Source organism: Toxotes jaculatrix, chromosome 1 (genome assembly GCF_017976425.1).
Source record: "Toxotes jaculatrix isolate fToxJac2 chromosome 1, fToxJac2.pri, whole genome shotgun sequence".
Lineage (NCBI taxonomy): Eukaryota > Metazoa > Chordata > Actinopteri > Toxotidae > Toxotes > Toxotes jaculatrix.
Window position 1 is genome coordinate 30,412,508 of NC_054394.1, and position 23,012 is coordinate 30,435,519.

Below are 23,012 nucleotides of genomic sequence, written 5' to 3' on the forward strand. Positions count from 1 at the left end.
AAAGTAAGAGTCCAAAGCGTATGGGTACACAAAAAAATTTAAATCATTAGAGAAAAAAAATAAATAAATAACGGAAACCTGAAATGCTGGAGGGCCATGTGGAAAAAAAAACCCAAGGTCAAAAAAACAAAAGTTTGAAGACATGCAAGACAAAGGGAGGTGAAGTGGAAAAATACTTGAAAGAAGCAGACGTACCATTAGTCGGATGCTTTGCAAACGACACAGAAAATCGTTTTACTGCCGGCATACACAACAACTCTGAGGAAATAAAAAAAAAAAAAATTCACTAGTGTTACTATGAGCTACAGTAACTTGTATATCATGTTTAATCACTTCCCTGTTCTGCTCTAATGAGGACGCAGTTATGAAAAGATCAACCAACAGCTTCTGTACAAATGAGTTTGTTAAGAATCTGTTCCAGTTAATGAAGGAGTCCTAACTGAAGTTACTGTTAAAACAGATGTTTGAAGATGTTTGAAGGCGGCTGTGGGCCAACACGTAGATGGAACATCTTCTGATGACAAAGTGAGATGAAATGATTTTAACTTAGGAGGTGAAATGTACACACCAAAAAGTATAAAACTTTGAAAAAGAAGCCCAATATTCAGGTCTAATTTCAGCTTTGCTCTCCTTTTACTTCACGAGTTCTAACCTTGACAAGCTAAACGACAAACCTGCTGTTCTGACTCGTGTTGTGTTCTGTGCCACAAAGACAACGATGAAAAATACCAACTGGTGAACCTGACCAGGGTTAAGAAGCTTCAGCGTGGAAAAAATAAAAACATGAAGCCAACGCTGCACCCAGGGGAGCATGCACTGATGCATTTCAATGTGGGCTCACTGACTGCATCGAGACTACAATGCCTCCTTTGATTCTTGAAAATGAGGTGTAACAAGATGGATGACAGAGACCAACAGCGAGGCAACATGTGAGACAACCAGAAGGATGGAGGCTGAGCGGAGACAAGAGTCTGTATGATACCACACTGACACCTACTGGACGACATGACAACAGACATTAAAGTCAGCTACACAATCATGGCCGAGCATGGTGGCCATGTTTTCAGCCCTGAATTCAACACTGACCTCTTACAATTTCTTTTCAAACATATTATTATTCAAAAAAATGGTTTGAATAATATTTTTGCACAGTTATGGCCATAGCTTCGAAACTCAAATCAACAAAGCGCTAATGTATCCAAAGGGAAAAAAAAAAAGGAAATGATGAGAGTGTAAAATTGCTCTATGACTGGTGCTGTGGAGTTTAAATTACATTATCATGTTCCTCTGGGAAATATCACCAATTTTTCTCAGCCTGCAGTTGACCGCAGTTGTCCGGAATCTATAAACAAATTCACCTTCAGTGTTTAGATTTGGGGTTCACTGAGAATATGAGAACTGGAAACTGAACAGACTGTAATAAGAAGTCAGTGCAGCCATGGACCATGCAAAAGAAAAAAAAACAAAACACGGGCAGATCATGATTTTAAGAATGAGGGGCAGTTCACGGACATGTACTGAGGAACAGCTGCTTCATACATGCAATAGCTCTTACCAAAAAAAAAAAAAAAAAAAAAAGTTGTATGCTGTTCAGAATGAAAAAACATCAACCTTTATCATCTCCAACTAACAAACTTAAAAAACTCAGTGCTGACTCCTCTGAAAATGATAAGTGCGATCAACACTGCACGGTTAAACTGGCCACATTTCCTATATTAAACACAGTGTATATTCTGTTTTAATTGGGCATCAGGCAGCATGTAAACAAACTGCTAAAGAAAAAACACCAATTTTATTCAAAGTGGTGTGGAGGAAAAAATGATGGAAAAATCCAATGGGTTTCGGAGACTAGAATGAATATGGAGTCTAAAAATACAGAAATGATTAAAAACATGACTATGAAACACTCTTATATACATGTATGGACATACATGATACTGATAGAGCACATACTCTTCTTGTCCAAATATCTTCTATATAGATATTATAGAATACCTCCTCACACTAAACAGATCTACAGTGTACATGTAAACCTAATATGTTGAAGTGCCCAGTTTCCCCCACAGGGCTTCGCTCATACTGTCAAACTTAGGGTATTTTATATTTTAAGTCCTGAGGAAATGTGTAAGACACTGATCTGCTGTTGCCCTGTGCAGGTTTGTGAAGGAGCACGCTCTCAAACACGTACCGTCTTTGTAGGACAGACTGCCGGTGGAGAATTTTTTGCGGTGTGCGCGTGCGTAGTCCTGCAGGTTAGGGGCGCTAGAGGACCCACCTAGGACAGTGGTGCTGAAGAGCCCGGCGCACTGAGAGCCTGCGAGGGGGGCGGGGGGGGTTAGTCACCACTACATAACATGCTGTTACTCAAACAACTGAGTAGAAACTGAGAGAGAGGAAAAAAAAAAGAGAGAAAAAGAGACAGAAGAACAGAAAAAGATACAGAAAAAGAGAAAAGGAGATAGGCAGACAGACACAAGGGCTCAGAAGAGACCATGCATCTATCTCTACAATCCTCACAGGAGGCTGGAGAAAGCTTTTAAAGTCTCACCACTATGTCAGGCTAAAGGGCTAAAAGGAAAAATCCACCCTGAAACCCTTTCACAGTTTTGCTTATCAGTGACTCATTTAATGCATTCATTAGCCACTTTCCTTCTTTCCCTTCCCTTTTTTAGAATGTCCAAACAGAGAGTGCAGAGGAGACGCACGGAGAGGAAAACAGCCTGAGGAAAAAGTACCTGCCATCAGTCTTTCTTCAAGTTTGCCTGCTGAACACAAAACACCGGGTTCAAACTGAACTAAGTTGTACTTTACTTTTGAGGGACTGAACCCAAAACCTGATATTTACCTGATGTTTACCTGATGTTTACCTGATGTTTGCCTGATGTTTCAGACAGTTGACACTTCATCACTGTGTGTGCTGGGAGTAATCAACCAATCATCCCACAACAGCAAACAACATTGACACAGCAACTTGGGGTGGATTTTTTCTTTTAACAGCCACTACATCAGGGCTTAACAGCTGCAGAGTCAGTCATTCTATCAGGCTTACGCTGAAGGGGGAAAGGTTTGAGGCTTACTGCGATAAAAAGAGGAGGCAGTGGAAATGTTAATCTGTGTGGACCTGCATAAACTTAGCTTTGAACAGAATTTATAACCTCAGTAGTCTCTGAACACTGGCACAAATATTTGACTGGTGATTTTCATCACATTTAGTTCAAGGAAGCCAAAAAAAAAAAAAAAAAAAAATCATCTCACAGTTCAGTTACTTCTTGATCCAAACAACTCTACGTTGGAACCATTTTACAAACACTGTTTTTTGAAGACTGATCCAAAAGAGGCGTAGGCACCATTTTGTCATTAGTACCTATGTAAACAAGTTATTAAAAAGAAAAAAAAAAAAAAGCAGATTCACTAACAATCCATCTGGAGAAATGAGGAAAAGACCGACTGTGAAAACAGCCCTCAGAGTGCATCATGTCCATTAACGATACTGTCCTGCCAGATCAAGATTCACCTCATGAAACCTGCATCCATCCTTCCCACTGAGTCATTTCACACTGTCATCTATACACACTGTTGCCATAGCAACGCGGCATTATGACACCTACCTAATCCACTTTGTTTCATCTCAGGGGATTGACGTGAGCAAAACGAGAAGAGGCGATAACTGCCTACTTTGGAGGATGATGTCTCCGACAGGACCTGGTGGAGATCAAACATGCACACACGCACGTGCACACACACACACACACACACACACACGCACACACACACGCACACACACACATGCACACACTTGTGAATTTCCCCTAGTGGTAACAGGGAAACTTGAGTGTATGTGATATCATAAACCAGTCTCCACTGATGGCTGCTAGTTTCCAGAGTGAAATATGACCTTGGACAACAGCAGAGGCCAAAGCCACAGAGAGGCTCTAGGTCTATATTAACAACACTGATTATATAAGCAACTGAAAAAAGACACTGTCTGTGGAGGTCCACAATGAATGAGGCTTTGAAACTGATTTCAGAAATACGATTCTAATGGAATGAGTCTGCTGTTTTCCACAATTATTACACAATTAGGTGCATCAGCCTGTGACCCTCACCTCCATGGATCCAGTCTTGTGATTGCGTATGAGGGGGGACTTCCTCTGAATAGTGATTGGCTCAGACAGTGGCACAGCACGGTCCGTCTCATCTCGGGAGAGGTCCTCCAGGCTGCCGGGGTCGGGCTGTTTCTGCCCGTTCTGAACGAGCAGAGAAAAAGACAGAATGTGCATGCTGCTATCTGGAGAGCGACGGCAGGGTGGAAATGCTTGGATGTGATTGTACCTGTCGTGCTACCTCTGCAGAAGCGGGCCTGAAGCCGAAGCCAGTTGGTGCGTTCTCCTCCTCCTCAACGCCTTTGACGCCTGGGCTGAAGTGAAGCTCCACGTGGAAGCGTTCCTCAGAGGTCAGGTCCTTTAGGATGAACAACAGAAGTGTTAGAGATATTTTGAAAATTTTCTACACCACCTCCACTATGATACTTAATATATTTTTACTTTCAGGAACATAAAATGTCTTCTCTATTGTTAGATTCTGCCTCAGACAGACAGATGCTACCTGGGTGATGCTGTGTCATGCAGGCCATGTGGTGAGATGGGTGTATGACACACAAAAAAAAAACAAACAACAAAAAATGCTACCTTATTGTTGTCCTCATACAACATGATGACAATCTGAGTCATGTAATTGAGTTCAGAGACAGCACTGAGGTAATCCATGGCACGCTTCCACTGCTGGTCCTTCTCCTCCTGTCGCAAACAAACAATAAGCTTCAACCTCTGAACCTGGATCTGAGAAGCATTCAGGGTTTATATAGGACTGATGTATGATTGCTTACATCAAGCAAGCCTCCATAGCGGAAAATGCTGAGCAGGGAGTGGACGTGACTCTCACTGGTGAAATATAAACGTGTCCTGACATGGCGCCCAGGAGACATCACTCCACGAGAGTACCTGCAAACATGCCACTGGAGTCAAACCAGTTTCACAACCCACAATTTTTCCTCACGAGTTTCACAATCTGTGAAGCATGGAGGACTGTATGAGATGCCCCAAAACATTCCCGACAAGTTAGTCCATACATTTTGCATCATGTCTTCCTGTCTTGACGGCCTTGTATTAAATTAAATGTATTCCTGGGACTCTTAATCACAGACTCACAGAGGATGTAGTTTGTTGACAGACTCGTCCTCATGGGTCCTCTGCAAGTCAAGCTGAATCTTTCTGACCAGTGGGAGGCAGTAGGCGTATGCTATGTCCAGCTTCTCCACTCTGTTTATGCCATATTCCTGCAAAAACACACAGAGAGTGAATAAAATTTCTTTGCCCAGTTTTGTGCAGAATTAAAGTAAGTAAATGTTTAAATTTGGCGACTGTGCATCCCTTCTGGTTTTCTATACTCATCTTGGATTGTTATAGAAAAACAAAAACAGAAAAAAAGGATCTATCCTTAGACACAAAAAGTTCAAGAAAATGGTTCTTTGGCTGTTCTGCCCTCCTTTCCTTCCTTCCTTCCTCCTTCTCTCTCTCACCTGTGGGATGACAATGTCAGCCAAAGCTCGGGACAGTCTGAACAGCTCCAGTGTGTCCTCCAGGCCTAGAGTAGCGTTGTGGATAACATCGTACTTCACACAGTCGTAAATGTCAGGTATTTTACTGATGTCGTAGCGGCCGTTCTTCATGCGGAAGTCTCTTTCAAGCTTGGACCAGCGCTGCAGCATCAGCTCCAGTGTCTCACTGTGGTACAGCTGCAGGTCTGAGACGGGGGACGGGGACACAGAGGAAGAATAAAGATAAGTTAGATAAATCAAAGTTAATGATTCGGATTGGAACTGTTGTATACTATTATACTATTGAACTGTGTTACCCAGTTACTGAAATAATCTGCTCACCAGCTGATTTGGGGTCCTCCATTCTTTTGCGGATCTGGGAGGTGAGGCTCTGGATGAGGGCATAAACCTGGTCACATGTGGCCACTGGGTTCTGGACTATCTTCATTGAATTCACCAAAGAGGCACTACAGGTCGGAGCCAGCTGTCACAAAACGAAAAAAGGAAAAATGACACAGCAGTTAGGGGGAACACATGAATACTGACTACTTTCACATTTCAAACCCCCCAAAAAGCCCCGAGCTGCTAAAGCGCACAAATCTGTGCGACTTTGTCATTTGATGTAACAAAGCATAATGGGTAAGTAAGTAAGTAAGCTCTAGAAATAAAAGCCTTTCTTCTTTCACTATAACAGGTTAGTAATCCTCTGAATGATCATGGGCACAGACAATGAGGAACCCCAGTTGAAAGGCAACCACTCAGAAGTGAGAACACATCACTATTTAAAGGCACAGTTAGGGAGGAGTAACTGAAATGCTGCTAAGTTTGACCACAAAACACTTATTCAACTTGAACTGTGAGCAACTCACTGCAGGCAGAATCACTCCAGGCATCGTATTTCTTGCAGTATCCCCAGTAAAAGTTTAACTGCTTCTTAGAAAAGCAAATCTCAATCCCTCACCGTGGACTACAGACTGATCTATAGGTTGCAGTCTGTAAATGATTGCACTGATCTGAAATGCCTCAGCCAGACTCACGATGCATGTGATGCAAAGCTTCCTCTGTCCACCCGCCTGGCTGCAGAGAAGGTGCTCACAGATCTACTGATTTACAGTCTCAATGTTGTTTTCCTCCTTCCACTGAACAGAAAACTGCTGAGGCTCTGTGGTAAGCACATTTAGCTAATCACCCTGTCATAGTCCTCGTCCGTGAAGTCCCTGTCCTTCTGCAGAATCTCGTGGAGTCTGGCCTTGACACGGTGCTGGCAGCTGCTCAGCGAGTCGCTGTCGTTGTCCAGCAGCCCGTTCATGTTGGCGCTCTTCACCATCTGCACCAGGATGGGTGTCAGCTCACCCTCCAGAGCCAGCAAACCCTGCTCACACAGACACACAAACGAAATGAAGTGGTAATATGTGATTTGTTTTGGCAACATCTGTGATGCAAAGTGATAATTAGGTTATTAGGTAATGTGTTGACAGTGTGGCCAATACTTTGATATCTTACAAATGACAACTAACGAGCTGTTCCACTTGGACAAACGACAGAAAACACCATGACATTTTGCGACATGTGTGATCTTGTTGTCACTGACTGTACTTTCTGAAAAAGTACAAACGCTCTTCAGTCCTTTCTCATCTAAAGAACGTGTGAGACTCTGAGATTAAATCTTTATTTCCTCTGAGAATCTCCTGTCAATTCTGTTAATGTCGTTTGAGATTCTGCAGGTGGAGCTCTTTTCTTCCTGTTCTACTAAGATGATGATTCCAGCTTGTTTTAACCACACAGTCACTTACATCTATTATGTCTGTTTTTGTTTGACAGTAATTCTAATTTTGGAGATCATGGAATCAAACAGTTACACAGCAGGGTTGAAAAACATGCTACAGTTGTCAGCTTTAAACTTAAGGCCCTACTCTCTGGACACTGCATACCTTTGCGAACGCTGCAGCCGTCATCTGCACCCTGCCTTCATCAGACGCATAAATCTTCAGGTCATGTCTGTAGGTGCTGTGTAACCGCAGTAACCCACAGCCTGGAAATCCTGCATAGTCTCCTGCAAGAACACAGAACCAACATTACTGCATCAACAGACACCACCTTGCTGGTTTAAAGTTTACCTTAAACATTTCTGTGCGTAATAAGCACAGTTTGTCACCACCTTGGTATTCACTGACCTAACTTTATCATCTCTGACAGAACGCTTTTCTCCTGGCACACAGTTTGAACCAGAGCTATCTGAACTCTTCACCCCCAGCTGCCACTTTGTGAGCCATCTGAAATATCCTGTGATCATTTGCCTTGCCTTATTAAAGAGTATCACTTTGCGTGTCCAGGATTTATTTGTTTACATCTCCATCCTAACGTCTCGTGTTCTCTGTTAAAGAGCTTCATCCATCTTTATGCATTAAAGCATGAATGCACCTATAAAACCTTAAATTCTGTCACTGCCATATGTTATTTACATGTGTCAGAGTCACTTCTTTAATCAATAACGTGCACGTCTCACCTCTCACTCTGACCTTATACGGATCAGTTGCTGCTCATTGTGGTGGAACAACAAGTTATTCAAAGTCCCTTAAATATGAAGCCACAGCCTTTGGTTTTGTATATGTAGCTGCTTCTGAATATATGTGCACCTGATGCTTCAGCTGTTTTAACACTTTCTTATCCAACACTCATCACAGATCTCTTAACAACTTTATTTTTCCATTACCAGCTGGGTCGTCATCCATAACACCTGTTTCCAAAGCCAAATGAATAAACTTAAGAACCTAGAAGGTGGCAGAGAATAACGAGGGGTTAAACGCTACATGAAATTCTTTCAGCAGGAAAACAGTCTTGTGTGTCTCACCTTGTCCTCCGGGGTACATACAGCGGAAGGCCCTTCCCAGCTCCTCGGCCTGCACTCTGCCAGCAGGAGTCAGCTCACCCCCCCACTTCAGCACCAGCAGCAGAGATGGACCTTCCTTACGTGTGTCTGAAAACCAAACATGTAGGAAGGCACTTCAGTTTTTTTGTCCAGCTTTAGCTTAGCAACATGCTATTTTGAATCAAAGGTGAAAAAAATATCTCCTCACCCTCTTCCTCACTGGAGGTTTTTGGCTGCCCATGGGGCAGGTAAGTTAGCTGCACTTTTCTGTTGATCCCCGAGAAGTGGCCATACCTTTATTAGCATTAGAAAATAAAACAAATCCAGAATCATTAAGAGACACACAAATAAACATGGCTGTGTGCCTTCTATCTCCAGCAAGTTAATGTGGGCTTACCATTACCTGTCTATGATAACTACTGACAATGCAGTTTTGATTAATGTAGAAACATGACCAGGATGTGCACGTCCATGGTTGTAATCCCGTATTAAAGCACAATGATCCATCATATTCAGATGTGAAGCAGGAGCCAGAACAGAATCTTTTAAAAACGCATTTGTTGTTCATAGTTTTTAGAGTAGACCTAAACACACTGGAGCATTGTTTCAAGATTTGCTAAACAACCTGTATGAAAATTTTACTTCTGTTATTTTTGCTATCCTATCGTGGTTTGAAACAATTTGCTAAGATGAGCCAGAAATGAATGAGCTGGATCTGACATCACAGAATAAAAGTGAGTGAAGTGACCCATTTTACTCGCCACTTACATTTCCAGGACAGTCTTCAGCTGCTCCAGTTTGGACTTCTTCTCTTCGATCTCGCAGTCATTGTGCTGTCCTAGTTCTGCTAACAACTGCCGTGTGATGTCCAGCACCTCCTGTTGAGGTTCAGAGAAACAAGCTGTCAGAGACGTTACAGATGTTCAGACAAAGTTCAACACACACACACGCACGCACGCACGCGCACGCACGCACACACACACACACACACACACACGCACACACACACACACACGCACACACACACACACACACACAGCGTAGGTTATTGTTACCTGCAGTTGTTTTGGTTTCTTCAGCTTTAGTTTCCCTGTCTTGTATCCTCCATATTTTTCAAACAGATCAAAGAACCTGGATGAATCAAAGAATAACCTCAAATGAATCAAACTCCTTTTGTGCCACAGCAGCAAAAAGGAAGGCAATAACACAGAGATGACATACATGGGGTTGCGAACTTCCATCTTCATCTTCTGTTTAGGTGTTCTGTCTCCATGTCGGATCACAGCAATGACACAACGCAGTTCCATCCTGAAAACATTTATTAGATATTCTCATCTTTTTTCTTTCTATCTCATAAAACACATGATGACCAAATTAATTTGAAATATACTGACCACACGTCCTTTGAAAACATATTGTTAAAGTGCTTTTTTTTTTGGGCTTTAACTTTGTACTGTAATGACTCACATGGTCCCTGAAGTGGTGGGGACAATGGGGATGTCCTCTGCCTCAGTAGGGATGGACCAAGGAATCTGAAACTGAGGAGCCAGCTCACGCATCACAATGTTCCTGCAGAGCCACGAAGAGACAAAGAAATCAGTCAATGATAAATGAACCAAAGCAAGCTCAGGAGAAAATGGTCTAGTGGGCAAGGAATAACAAAAACTAAAGATGATACCCGAGGATCTTGGCACAGTCGTCATAGTACTTCATTGAGTTCTTCACGAAACTGAAACCATTCACATCACAAACGTAGGAGTGTCCATTGGCTCGGAGAAGGTCGAAACCACAAACAGTTTGCTGAGAGGAGAGAAAGACACGTTTCTTATGGTGATGATGAAACCGTATCTGTGCACAATGGAAGACTACATGGACTACATTAACACTGTCACTTACCTTAAATGCCAGGCAAACCTTACGGGCCACCAGTTTCTCCATGGCCGACAGCATGACAGGGTAGCGGACCTCCTTGCCCTCACTGTCTCGCTCCACCTTCCCGTCCAGAGCAGGGGACTTCCGGGCCTCGGCATGAGCATAGTCCGGCCCCACAGTGTACACCTGAGGCCACAGGAAATATCCATGACCACCAGAGGCCAGTTCTTAGTTTACATACATAGACATACATACAAGTTAGACAGCACTGTTTATGGGAAAAACAAATGAGACGTTCACTTCAGAACCACATAAATTCATTATGGCCCTTTCAAGCATCCAATATTCCATCTCAGAAAAACGAGTCACTCAGTGGTTTCCTTTCATAATCATCAATACTCTACCTTAACATCAGTGCCATCTGTTGGCATGAACTCTTCATAGATGTAAGAGCCCGTTTTCCTCACACTGCTCTCCGGTGAGTACACGCTGCTCCGACTACCAATCTACACACATCACAGAGAGAGCAAAAAATACTGTCACTCCAAAAACACAGCTACAGTCTGAATAAGAGGCTGCAGCTCTGTGTCTGACAACAGGGCGCCTGATTTATTATAACGCTCTTCCTCTGGCACGGGAACAGACTCGTGTACCATTGCAAGAGAAGTTAATCAGTGGTGCAGGTTAACGTCTGGTGTGTTCTAGTCAGTTCTGTTGACATTATTACCAAACAGATAAAAGTCAAGAACAGCCCCGGGCCTGTAACACCTTCCACATGTAATACAAGTGCTGTTACTTCACACACACAAGAGCACTGTGCTGGGGGGGGGGTTCAAAACCATACGTTGGACTGAAAGGATGCATAAGTATGTCACTGCAACTCACTGTCGGTGAGATATTATTAGTGTCAGTCTGTTTTTAACAAGATTAACATGATGTGTTGTGTGTTGTAATGGACTCTTCAGAAGTCTGAAAAGTTTTGTAATTGTAGCAGTTGACACTTTCCTTCTAACTTCAGCTGAAGCAGTGTTGAGGTCAAGATTTAGAGACTGAAAAAACAAGATATGATGGTCAAAGGAAGGACCTTTCTGAAGAGGCGCTGGCTGCCCCCACCAGCAGAGGTGGGGTAGTAGATGTAGACATTGTGGTCCTCAGCGCACACAGGCTTCTCAACAAAAGGCTTCTGGAATATCTCTCCATTCACCTCCACATGGTCCTCTCCTTCCACCAGGTTACATTCTGAGACACACACACACACATACACAAAGCAAATGTTTGTTTTCCAGGAAGCCCTTTTTCATTTCCACTGATAATTTATACAGATGACGCTCGACCCCTCCGCGTTTACTCTTGAGCCCTGTGAAGCAGCTCTGCACTCTGAACCACGTGACGTTCATTGGTTGTTTTAAAGACAGTTATTACTGTCAAAGAAGGCAGAGACATAAAACATCTGATCGCTCGTCAGTCCAGGGACTGGCTCTACGTCACTGTGTAAAAACAGCATTTAAATGCCAGACACATCATATCACAGCACTTAAGTATGGGACGCTTGCAGCCGCTTCACATTTGATACTATATTTATCCACAAGCTGAAATAAAACCAATGCGGTCTTAAATTAATGGCCTCAGGATGCTGCATGGACAGAGGCTCTGGGGCTGTTTGTCTGAAAACTTTTCACTGGGGAGGAAACTTTCCACTGGGTTTTTCCCCATGCTAATTGTGGAAAAGTACAAAGATGCATCAATAAGAAGTGGCTTATTCATTATCAATAGCAGACTGACCATCTGGTTTATCTGGGTCACGGTTCAGCACAGCATAGCGTGGTAGATCAATCCCTTCCTCCTGCAGGATGCGATAAACCTCTCTCCTGTTGAAAAACATAAAATATCAAATACATGAATTACTGTTGTGTTCTCAAGCCTCGCTTTGCTTTGCATGCATAACTTCAGTGAATGCCGGAATATAATTTAGGGCCTATCAGATTACCTGTCCTGTATGTAGTACTGCATGTTCAGGTCATTGATGAGCAGAGGGTTTCTCAGTTTGGCGTAGCTCACTGCTTTATCCAGCGGGAAGCCTGGTTTACACGCACAGAAACCATTCACTGAATGAAGCTCATAGATAATATGATGTTAACAACATGGGGAATCCAAGTTCAGAGTTATGGCTAATGAGACACTGTCTGAGAAAACACAAACTTGAGACAGACATGCAGAGGCAGACAGAATAAAACTGGACATAATGCTCACATTGTATTACAAGACAGACACTCTGTTTAGTGTGTAAATAGTCGGGCAGCTGGTGACAGGCCAATGTTATCACACAGGCTACATACAGAACACATGAAATCATCAGCATCTGTGTATTTCTTTTATTTTGTATGATGCAGTTTTTAAAATCAACACATCAGCTCTGTAGGAAAGAGTGAACTTATTTTACAAATAGATGAAAAACACACAAAAGCGTGTGCGCATGTATTTTTGTGTGTTCTACCCTTGGAGTGGAAGGAGATGAGGCAGTCACACAGAGGCCATTTGTCCACGGGCTCGTTGAGGATGGCGTCCTCTGGGAAGATGACCACGGTGATGTACTCAAACCTGCACAGCCTCTCCAGGATCTGGGTCATTGGCTTGGACTTGGACTTCTTCATCATGCAGCAGATCCCCACCACGATCTGTCGCTCCGGGGGCTGAAGAGGGGGGAGAGAGGGGAAGGAGAGGGACATTTTAATGAGCTGTGTGCAAGTAGAAGCAATACAATGGCATCTTTGTCCCTCCCACTGAGGGACGGGACATGACAATGGCATGGCAACAAGTGATAAACAGTAGTCGAACTGGGAAACCTGTTTTATGTAATCTTGATAGGGGATTAGAGAAACCTGATAACCCAAGCATAATTTCTCCTGAGGAAAGCTGATATCTTGGTCATGTGTGTACACATAACCAGGTTTTTAAACCGTCATTTCACATAAATGCATCTGCAAGACAAAAAATTCAGATCAATAACGTATCACTGTAGAGAAGCAGGATGAAGGGAGAGCTGGCTACATGAAGCGATCCATCACTGCATTTAAAATAATTTCATCAAAAGCCCAACACAGTAATGTTGGGTGTAGGTGAGAAATCTGATCTCTGTCCTGCTGCATACACATTTACAATAACCAGGTTACTTCAGTGCATGTAAACAAACTTCGTGTAACCTGTTTTTTCTGAGTAACCCAGTTACTAAAGGGCATGTGCATGTAAATGATCTGATCCTGGTCAAAAGAGCTACAGACATAAACCATATCCGAGTGGAAACCACGCTGTGTTTGAGATTTCTTTTCAAGTTGTTCATAGACATTTTCATCATTTCACCCACAGGTGAAGAGAGTGCACAGCGTTAGCTGAAAGCCCTCTACTGACACTTTGCATATGATACTGTACCAAACTTTTTCCTGCTGACACCAACTGTTGCGTGGAGGAACAAATTATAGTACAGAGGATATGTAGTTTGTCTCCCACCGAGTCTGTGTCTTCGTCGTCCTCATACAGCTCCATGTCTGTCCTCATGCTGTCCTCCAGGACCTCGCTCTCATCGTCCTCGCAGCCCACGAAGAATCTGGGAGCGCCACGCCGGCTCTCGCCCGGGCTGTTGGGCTCTGACATCACAGTCCCCCGCGACAGCCCTCAGCGTCCCACCGCGCCATCGTACTCCAACACACCGCCGGAGCGGGCCGCCGATGGGAGGGCACGAGGCCTGGGGAAAGGGACGGGTCCACTCTGCCCGGGCTGGACAGCAGAGCCAGTAGGCGATGGCGTGTGAGGCAGACGAGCAGGATGAGACAGAATGATGGGGGCTAAAACACAAGACGTTATGTGAGAAATGATGGTGCTGGTCAGTCCTCTGCAATGACGTCGTTACTCATGTTTCTCATTCTTCATTCAGCAAATTCACATCTCATATGACTGGCTTGGGTTTCTTACAAGCCTTCAGCAACTGGAAGGCTGAAGCTCCAATTATGTGATGACAGTCCTTTCTTCCATTTGTATGCAAGACTGAAAGTCCTACGAGAGAAACAAAGCATTTAATATTATTCATGCAATCTGGCTTCATGTCCTGAGGATTATTCATTTGCATTGCCCCTAATCAGTCTCATGGCGCTCCACAATACTATATTATAAAATCGAAAATTAAAGCAGCAGTGATTGGGTGATTAATCACACTGTTTGTCATTTTATAAGAAAAAGGTTCCAGCATCTTAACTGTGACACTTTGTTGGTTTTCTTTGTCAGACATCAGAGTAAACTGAACATTTTCAGGTTTCAGGCTCTTGGTTGGACAAAACAAAACATTTAAAGACTTCACATCAAGCTGTCTGTAACTATAAAAGGCATTTCTCAACATTTTATGACAATTAACTGAAGAAGAAGAAGAAAATAGTCTGGAGATTAACTGATATAAAGATAATCCCCAGTTGTGGCCCTGAAAGAGATGAAATAAAATTCTGTGCGAATCCCCTTGCACCCAAAAGTTTATCAAAAAGGGAATGAGAAATGAATCCAGACAGAATTAAGATCAATAAGGAGAATCACTAACTGAAACTAAATTCATATAATCCTTCCATTGCTCATCTTCATTCAAGGGTGCCCGATGGTTCCCTTCCAAAACAGCCTCATTATGCCAAATTATGTGGGTAATTTTTCAACTGCACAGTAAAAAACAGAACCCTGCAATTCTCAGCCAACACACCATCACTTTAAGCATAAATGGCCGTGTGCGTGAGCAATAATTACGTCCGGCACGTACTCTATTGTTACACATTTAACATTGACACTGCAGCCTGGTGCTGCAAAACAGCAGGAGCATCAGCTCTGATCTGAACTTCCATCACCGCTAAACATTAGCCAGTCATGGAGGCAGCGAACATGTCATACTGCAGACAAACCACAACTACTCATCAGTCTCTGGCACGCTATAAGACACCCATCTGAACAACAAACCGCTTCACTGTCAGGCTCAGTCACCAAAAGGTCAAAACTGGCTATTTACAGTGGAAAATACTGTTATTAGCATAAGCAGCCTAGACAGGGTCCAAATGAGATAATAAACAGACTCATAACTGTTCAAAGCCCAGAGGATCTCAAGCTGAGGGAACACAAATAAAACTGCAAAAAGGCCACGATCCCTCGTCACATTTTGGTTGTTTATTTTAAGTTCCCATGACCTAAAAAACTCAGTACTCAGCTAATCTTCCTAGGATCCACATACAAGTTTAACACCAAACAATGAAGGAAATATTTTAACCCTGGTCTGAAACTAATCAATAAATTGCTTGGACAGTGAAGAAAACTTGGTTTTCTTCAGCGTCTTCTATGATAGTAAACTCAATGGAATCACAGTTCTGACGTTATATCAGAGATATCTACTGAAGTTAGCATGCTAACAGCCAGCCAAAGCCAAACTGCTGTTAAGGCTAACACTGGCTATGTAGTGATAATAAAACCTTACATAAGGCACATTGAAGGCAAAGGACATGAGAAAACAGTGGTTCATTCAGGTAAAGTCTGTGGCTGTTAAGTATGACTATTTTATAAATGTTTACCTGCTGCCTGGTACATGAAATAATTCTTACTCAAATGTTGGCACAGGGTTGATTTAAAATAAACTCCTTCCATGCCTAAGTGGATTAGTGTTTCAGAGCTTGAGCATAACAGTTAATCGCTTCTATTACACCAGGATACAAACAGGGCCACAGCTCCCACTGAGGACACTGAGGTCATGGCCTCTTTATTTTTTGTGGGACTTTGGGGGTTTAGGATGCAGTTTACATTCTACAGTGTCACACGACTGTGGGGTGAAAACCCTGCATCCCCATTATGTCAGCTTTTAAGAAGCCTAGGAAAACACATCTTTTAACCCTGACAAAACCTGTTAGGGCTGCAAATAACTTATTTTCATTCTTAATTAACCTCCTGAACATTTCCTATATTAACTGATTAATTGTTTATCCACCACTATCTTCTAAAATACAAGAGTTGATTTGTTTTGTCTGAAATCCCACAATATTACAATTTCTAGCAAATCCAATTCACAAGTGAAAGTTTACTGAAGTTCAACGAGACAGAGACAGAGGCTGCTTACTGTCGTCCAGCCTCTTTTCTCTCCTTTGACCTTCTGTAACTCTTTCACCTCTTTCCACTTGACAAACCTGCCTCATTCCTTATTTTCTTGTGTTTTTTTCTGTCTCACAAACTCCCACCTTGAACCATATGACTCAGGACTCCTTGCTGGGGCAGGCTCAGAGGCCTCCTGCAGAACGCCCTAACAGGATCTGCTCCAATGGAACATGAATCTGTGCCAGAACTCGTTTCAATAAAACTACTTTTCATCTCATTCATAAGCGCCACAGCACTGTTTACTTGAAGTGTGCAGAGGAGATTAAGTTTCAGACATCTTTTACCTGACAGGTAGGAAACACTGCCACGCAAACAGCCCAGGACACTGAAGTGGGTGTGTGGGTGTTCATTCAAATGTTGATGTCTCAATGCCACACGCCTATAGTTATGTGCATACCTTCCTTTCTTCTATTTAAAGACTGATACCAGTAATTTCTAGACTGTTCTCACATTTGACTGTTGAAGACGAAGCAGAATGAATACAGAATTCAGCATTTCCCACCAGAACTTTACTCCTTGCAGCGTGAAGAAGGCAATCAGAAAAACAGCATCTGCACTATCTACTCACGTATACTCCGGAAGACACTAATGCTTTTAAATTAACAGTAAAACTCAAAGTATAATGAAACAATTAAGTTTAAAATTGCAACTAAGAGAAAGATTTTGTTCATTAATTCGCTGAACATTTACTTGGTTAATTGCCTGGTCTATAAAATATCAAACGTGCACCACAGTTTCTTGGGGATGACCACCCAACAATCCAAAACCTAAAAGCAGCAATCTTCAATCAACTGATTAATCAGTGCATGGTCTAATCGTGTCAGTTCTAAATGAATTTAAATAATTAAATCAAAGGTAATATAACTAAATTGCATTGGGTGACCATTCATAATGTTCTGCAGAAGAAAGAAGGAAGTGAAACTTAGGATAGGATAGGAGCTTTGAGCTAATGGCCTCTAATGTCCTGGCTTTGGACCTGGCAACCTGGAAAGTAATACACTACACCGCTTATGAAGATTTCCTTATACAACTTCTGTTCAAAAACAAAACAAAACAAAACATATCCATGGTACTGCGCTAAACCTTTAGGAACTGTAGATGTTTAGATTCTTATGCGTCACACAGCACCATCAGGGTGTGCCATAAAGACATATTTTTTGAGGCAAGAAGAAAAAGGAGTCCTGCAACAGATGGCCTGGCTCCCCACAGAGCTCTGATCACAACATCATGGACTCAGCCTGGGATTACATGAAGAGGCAGAGGACACAGAGACAGACTAAGTCCACAGAAGGACTGCAGCGAGTTCTCTAACATGCTTGGAACAGCCTACTTGCCCAATACCTTGAAAAACTGTGTGCAGGTGTAGGAGGAGAACTGGTGCTGTTCTAGAGGCGAATAATGGTTACAGCAAATACTGACTTGTACTGTATATTATATACACTGTATATTGGATCTGCAGATAATATAACTTGGACTGGATGGTCTGAAAGCAACACACCTCATCTGCGAGTATAAACTGGTGCTAACTACCCGGAGAAAAACACTATTATTATTATCACTGCACCTGACAGGACACAAGATGGGATGTTAAACTCAATTCAAATGAATCATGCAGCAACCAGTGTCAACGTTAACCTCCACCTAAACTTTGTTCCTGACGTTACATTGCCACTTTAAAGTTACAGGTTCATTAATGTCATGTGCAATTACTTAGCAAAGGGATGTTTTATATATGCGCGCCTGTGTGTGTGTGTGTAATGTGGATGTATTTTTTTTACATTACATAAACGTAGCCCACAATAATAAGACAATCTGAAGGTTATATTAGCATTTAAAAGACGAATCTCCACCGCCCTTCACCGTTAGCTGAATTCAAGAACAACGCTACTTGGCGAAAAAATGACCGTTAGCTCCCGTTAATTTTAGCAGCGTAAAACAAATTTAGCTAACGTTAGCCGCTGTTAGCAGGCAGCTAACAAGAATCCCAGCAAAGACAAGTCTTCCAGGGGCCTCCGTTCGAAACAAACACCAAACATATGTGCTGCTGCTCATGTTAGCGCTAAAGACTGGCAGCGTGTCGATGATATTTCCATTACCAATGAGAGACATTTAATTATGAACTCACAGCGCAGCCGGGCGGTTTGTGTCGCTGCCATCGGTTCGCTTCCTTTGCTCCTGACAGTTTGTCTGTGAAACCAATCTTATTTTTTTCTGTTTGACGTAGTGTTGTTCAAGGTCTAAAATAACCAATGGTAGAAGAGAACAATGTTCAGAAGGCGTAGCCCAAACACCACACGAGCCAATAAGCAACGACCTAAGTCTCCAAGAGTAAATAAAAACCAGATGAGAAGAGCTTTAGCGGCCTCTAGCGGTAACATTGAGACTAGCGGGGAGCTGCCAATGCAGGCTCAATGGTACAAGAAAAAACAACTTGTTTGATGAAAACAAAAATCTGACGAAACATCATTTTACCTCGACAAGACAGACTGCTCACCTTGAGTTTAAGTTATTACATCATATATCACCGCTGTTATATTTCACATCCATCTGTTGATAGACTGTAAATACTGTAACCATAAGTATTTGTTATACACTGTATAAAGTATTCATGTTATAACTTACATATATTTAATGTACAGTTAGTTCATTCAGGGTTTGAGCCTGTGTATAAACTAACAGAAAGCAACCACAAAGACAATACAAAGAGACACGAAGCTACTACGAAGAGATAAACACAAAGCAGCTACGAAAAGACTCAAAACAATTACAGAGAGACACAAGATGACAACAAAGAGATGCAAAATGTCCACAAAGACATTTGAAACGACCACAAGATCACTCTAATATCACACAGCACAAGGAGACACGAAAAAATAACAGAGATAAGAAAGCATAAAGTTCTCCAACTCAGTCGCAGCATTTTTCAAAAGGTGCCCTTGCCCTTCATCAGAAGAGTCGGCACCACCTGCTGCTGCTGCTGTTGATCTAATGGTCAGTATTGACGTCAGCGTGTCCCTGAGCATCCCTGTGCAGACACTCTGTGGGTTACAAACCTGTGTGCAGGCCATCAGGGTGTCGCTGCTGTGAACTTCGCAGGGTCACAGTGGGCCACTATACTTCTCATGAAAAGAGCATTTCAAAAACAGCAGGGTGAACAGAGCGCAAACAGGGCTCTTCTATAATCAAACTGAGGAGAGGGCACACCCACTTGCACAAATAATTTCAGCATGAAAGTAAAAATACCTTTTACCTTCTTTTAAAAATAGTAAGCGACAGTTTACTCTAAAACTCAAATATGGTGTTTGTGTTGCATCACCTAGACTTTAATGCAGCTGGAACAGAGTGTGGATTGTGGTGTGTGAGGTGAAGAGGCAGCATTAGTCAGATTTCTGTCATATTTATCTAAATGCTTCACTATACCTCCAGCTCCTCTCACAAAGACCCTCTTTTTAAGAGGTCCTCTGCTGCCGACCACCTCATATGGCTTCCATTTGCCAGAGTCAGGGGTGTTACACTCTCTGTGACTTACAGCAACAGGTCAGACCGGGACAAGGGTCCTCATTATGAATGTACTTCAGTTTTTTTCCCCCAGATCATTCTCTGTAACATGTTCCCTCATGTGTGCCAGTTTTGATATTAAAGCATAAGTTCGGTCACTTTCTATATGTTTCCAGAAAACACCCAAAACAATAATGAAATGATCCCACAAGCAGGTATTTGCTCTGTATCCAAACCCTGACATATCTGATTCCTCTCTCCAGCTCAGTCCTGCTGGACGTTTTATTAATTCCCAGCATTAACAGATTAAGTCGCCTTAGTGTGATTTGACCTAAGATTTATAAAGGTCAGCTGAGAGTGAGAGAAAAGCTGAAATAGCTGACGAATGGACTTTTTTAAAACTTTCTCACCAGACTCACTTTTTAAAGTCATGTTGTCCTCAAACAATAGAAACAAACAGATTTGTGAATAGCGACATTTCCCTTGTGTGAGCAGATGCATTTGATTGTTTTCACACGTTTTCACACATTCATCTCAAGTGTGTACCTCTTTCATGTAAAATTACGTAACATTTCCCTTTTTCTGCATCACAGGAATCAAACATACATTTCTACAACCAACCCGAGACTTTACCTGTAACAACAAGCAGAACTGCTCAGATAAAGATCAAATTCTAACAGTTACTCAAGAACCTCCATTTACCAAAGAGCTACAGTGGCTGGGAGTTATTTTAACACCACATGAGAACATGTCCTGTTTGACCAGTGCAGTGTGTGTGGTGTCAGAAAGCCATATAAAACATGTACAAAACGTCTTTCAGAGGGGGAAGGCACGTGTCTCAGCACCCATACAACTGTGCGAGTAACGCAGCAGTTAATGACTCTGGGTGTCGAGTAAACGTGGGCTGGCAGTGGTCTGGCTGCTCGTGGACGTTGTCTTTTATCAGCTGTGTTTTCCAGCTCTGCTCGGTGAGAAGAAAGTCTGTTCTGTACTCTGTCGAAAGGAAACGGCGTTCTGTCAAAAACACCCTGAAGCCCACAGAAGTATTCAATCTCATTTCGGAGGAAAAAAGTCGACATGCACAGACTTGTACTCAAGCATATCCTGTTTGGGAAAACTGTAACTGTACTTTCAGGGACTTTCATGTTTTCACTTCCACAGCAGCCAGTGACTGTTGGGATAATAAAACAGCTTTCAAAACCCACAGAGAAAAAAAAAATGCTTGGTCATCAGGTTAAAGACATGGTGGTTTTCTGCTCGTCCCTGTGAATTTAGCAAACAAGAAGCGTTCGCTAACTGACTGATCTCATCTTAACTTTATAACCTTAAATATCACCTTCCAGTAATGTATACTACAGTAAATGTAACCCAAAGCTCAGTCAAACAGCAAGGTCATAATTATTTGATCAATATAGAACTTTAGTTATTTTAGTATTTTAAAGAACAACAAAATAAAGATGACGTCCAAAAGCTTTGGATGTTTTTAGCCATCGTGGTGATAAAAATGTAAAAACTGGCCACGGGGTGATGTCAGGTCGGTGGTGTTTGTCAGCCACTGTCACATGGGTTTATCCTGTTGTGGCCTTGAGAATGTTGAGATTCATTTGTTAAGATTAGTTTCCTCTCATCTTAATTGTTCCTGGGCATTTTGCATTTGTCCCCCTGAATGACCAAACACCTCCTGGTTGCAGCTTAAAGTTTGTTTTCCTGTGGACTGAAATCAACTCTTCCAAAGTAAATTTAAGCAATATTTGTTTTTAACTGTGATCCTGTTAATTCCAAGACGCCTCCACTCCCACGAAGTTCTCCAGAATAAACACCCTGCAGCAAGTTTAACCTTTTCTATTTGTCCTTCTCCCACAGACATGTTGTAGATAACGTAAGGTTTGTGTGCAGCGGGAATCAGGAGCTAATTTCTGATCTCCAGTACAAGGAGACGCTGCAGACTCACCTCAGGTCTGCAGGTACAGAGAGTGCTGCACACAGCAGCCATTCATATGAACAAGGCAAGAAAAAAATAAACACACTCTGCTTTCAACAAAAATTCTCCTGAGAGGTTTTTCTAACAAATCCTTTCAGCAGTGGAAAGCAGACTTCCTGACTGCAGGGAAGCTTCCCAAGTTTGAAAAGTTCAAGTAAAACTTGCTAGAAGTCCATCAACTTGGAAAACCCCTGTGGATACACATCAGACTGAACAACGAACACTCACACACAACTGAGCCCATGTCCAGATGAGCCTTCTCTCAGGTTTCTTCTGTAACAGAAGGTCTCAGTGATTTAAGCCGTATAGAAAATGGATGGATGGATGGATTTCAGCAAAGACGACCTAATAAAGATTTTTTTTTAAATGAAGATCTGATGAAGGCTTATTTGTCAAAAACACACAATGTTTAACAACAACATAAAAACTGGAAACTTCATGCTGGACAGATATTTTCCTTTTACAGTACTGGACAAAACATAGAGTTTCTACATTTTATTTATTTATTGATTGATTGAATGAGTGCATGTCTGTAACACAAAGCATTTATAATGTCCGCACAGAGCGGTAGGCAGGATGTGGTTATCTTAGCTTATCATTAGGATAGGAAACTGGTAATAATCCTGGTAATAATAAACAAGGTGTACCTTAGCATTCACTCTCTTTTAGCACCAATATTCAAACATTTACAGCAGCAAATGCTTGGGTCCATACAGACAACAGAAGTGTACACTGGTTTCTAAAAAGAAAATGTTGTGGGCATCCATCAGTCTTCATTACTGCACTCCCTGTGTGGCGGCTCTCAGACAGCAGTCCTGTTCAGAAAGTGGCCTTTGTTGTGAAAGGAGCTTATGAATAAAGTTAAAAGTCCGCTGATCCCTGAGGATTTAACTGAAACTCTGTCATCGATCCATCAGTGCTGTGGGTCAGTGCAGCTCCACCTGAGTGGACCAGTGTTGTTACTGATGGAGACAGACACAGAACCAGAGGCACAAACATAACGTGTCCCCAACAGCCACAGACACAACAATAACCTA

At 42.3% G+C, this 23,012-nt stretch overlaps 1 protein-coding gene across 9 annotated transcripts in view; it reads right to left on the reverse strand.

Moving 5' to 3' along the window:
* ppip5k1a (diphosphoinositol pentakisphosphate kinase 1a) overlaps positions 1-23,012 on the reverse strand; it is a 48,449-nt gene that overhangs the window by 8,676 nt on the left and 16,761 nt on the right. For 2 of the 9 annotated variants that reach the window (XM_041041260.1, XM_041041236.1), the window contains exons 3-28: positions 18,622-18,671; positions 13,842-14,384; positions 12,832-13,027; positions 12,325-12,415; positions 12,120-12,205; positions 11,422-11,576; positions 10,742-10,843; positions 10,362-10,523; positions 10,144-10,265; positions 9,933-10,034; positions 9,687-9,773; positions 9,521-9,596; positions 9,234-9,343; positions 8,674-8,759; positions 8,448-8,573; positions 7,528-7,649; positions 6,786-6,968; positions 5,939-6,080; positions 5,579-5,802; positions 5,208-5,335; positions 4,886-5,000; positions 4,689-4,796; positions 4,345-4,461; positions 4,107-4,247; positions 3,609-3,702; positions 2,189-2,314 (exon numbers count right to left, since the gene is read on the reverse strand). In XM_041041260.1, coding sequence (XP_040897194.1) covers positions 2,189-2,314; positions 3,609-3,702; positions 4,107-4,247; positions 4,345-4,461; positions 4,689-4,796; positions 4,886-5,000; positions 5,208-5,335; positions 5,579-5,802; positions 5,939-6,080; positions 6,786-6,968; positions 7,528-7,649; positions 8,448-8,573; positions 8,674-8,759; positions 9,234-9,343; positions 9,521-9,596; positions 9,687-9,773; positions 9,933-10,034; positions 10,144-10,265; positions 10,362-10,523; positions 10,742-10,843; positions 11,422-11,576; positions 12,120-12,205; positions 12,325-12,415; positions 12,832-13,027; positions 13,842-13,985 — 3,145 coding nt within the window. In that variant the 5' untranslated portion in view covers positions 13,986-14,384; positions 18,622-18,671. Of the gene's footprint in view, positions 1-195; positions 259-2,188; positions 2,315-3,608; positions 3,703-4,106; positions 4,248-4,332; positions 4,462-4,688; positions 4,797-4,885; positions 5,001-5,207; positions 5,336-5,578; positions 5,803-5,938; positions 6,081-6,785; positions 6,969-7,527; positions 7,650-8,447; positions 8,574-8,673; positions 8,760-9,233; positions 9,344-9,520; positions 9,597-9,686; positions 9,774-9,932; positions 10,035-10,143; positions 10,266-10,361; positions 10,524-10,741; positions 10,844-11,421; positions 11,577-12,119; positions 12,206-12,324; positions 12,416-12,831; positions 13,028-13,841; positions 14,385-18,621; positions 18,672-23,012 lie in introns of those variants that run through there. The other 7 variants (XM_041041219.1, XM_041041253.1, XM_041041245.1 and 4 more) reach the window with 5 other exon arrangements.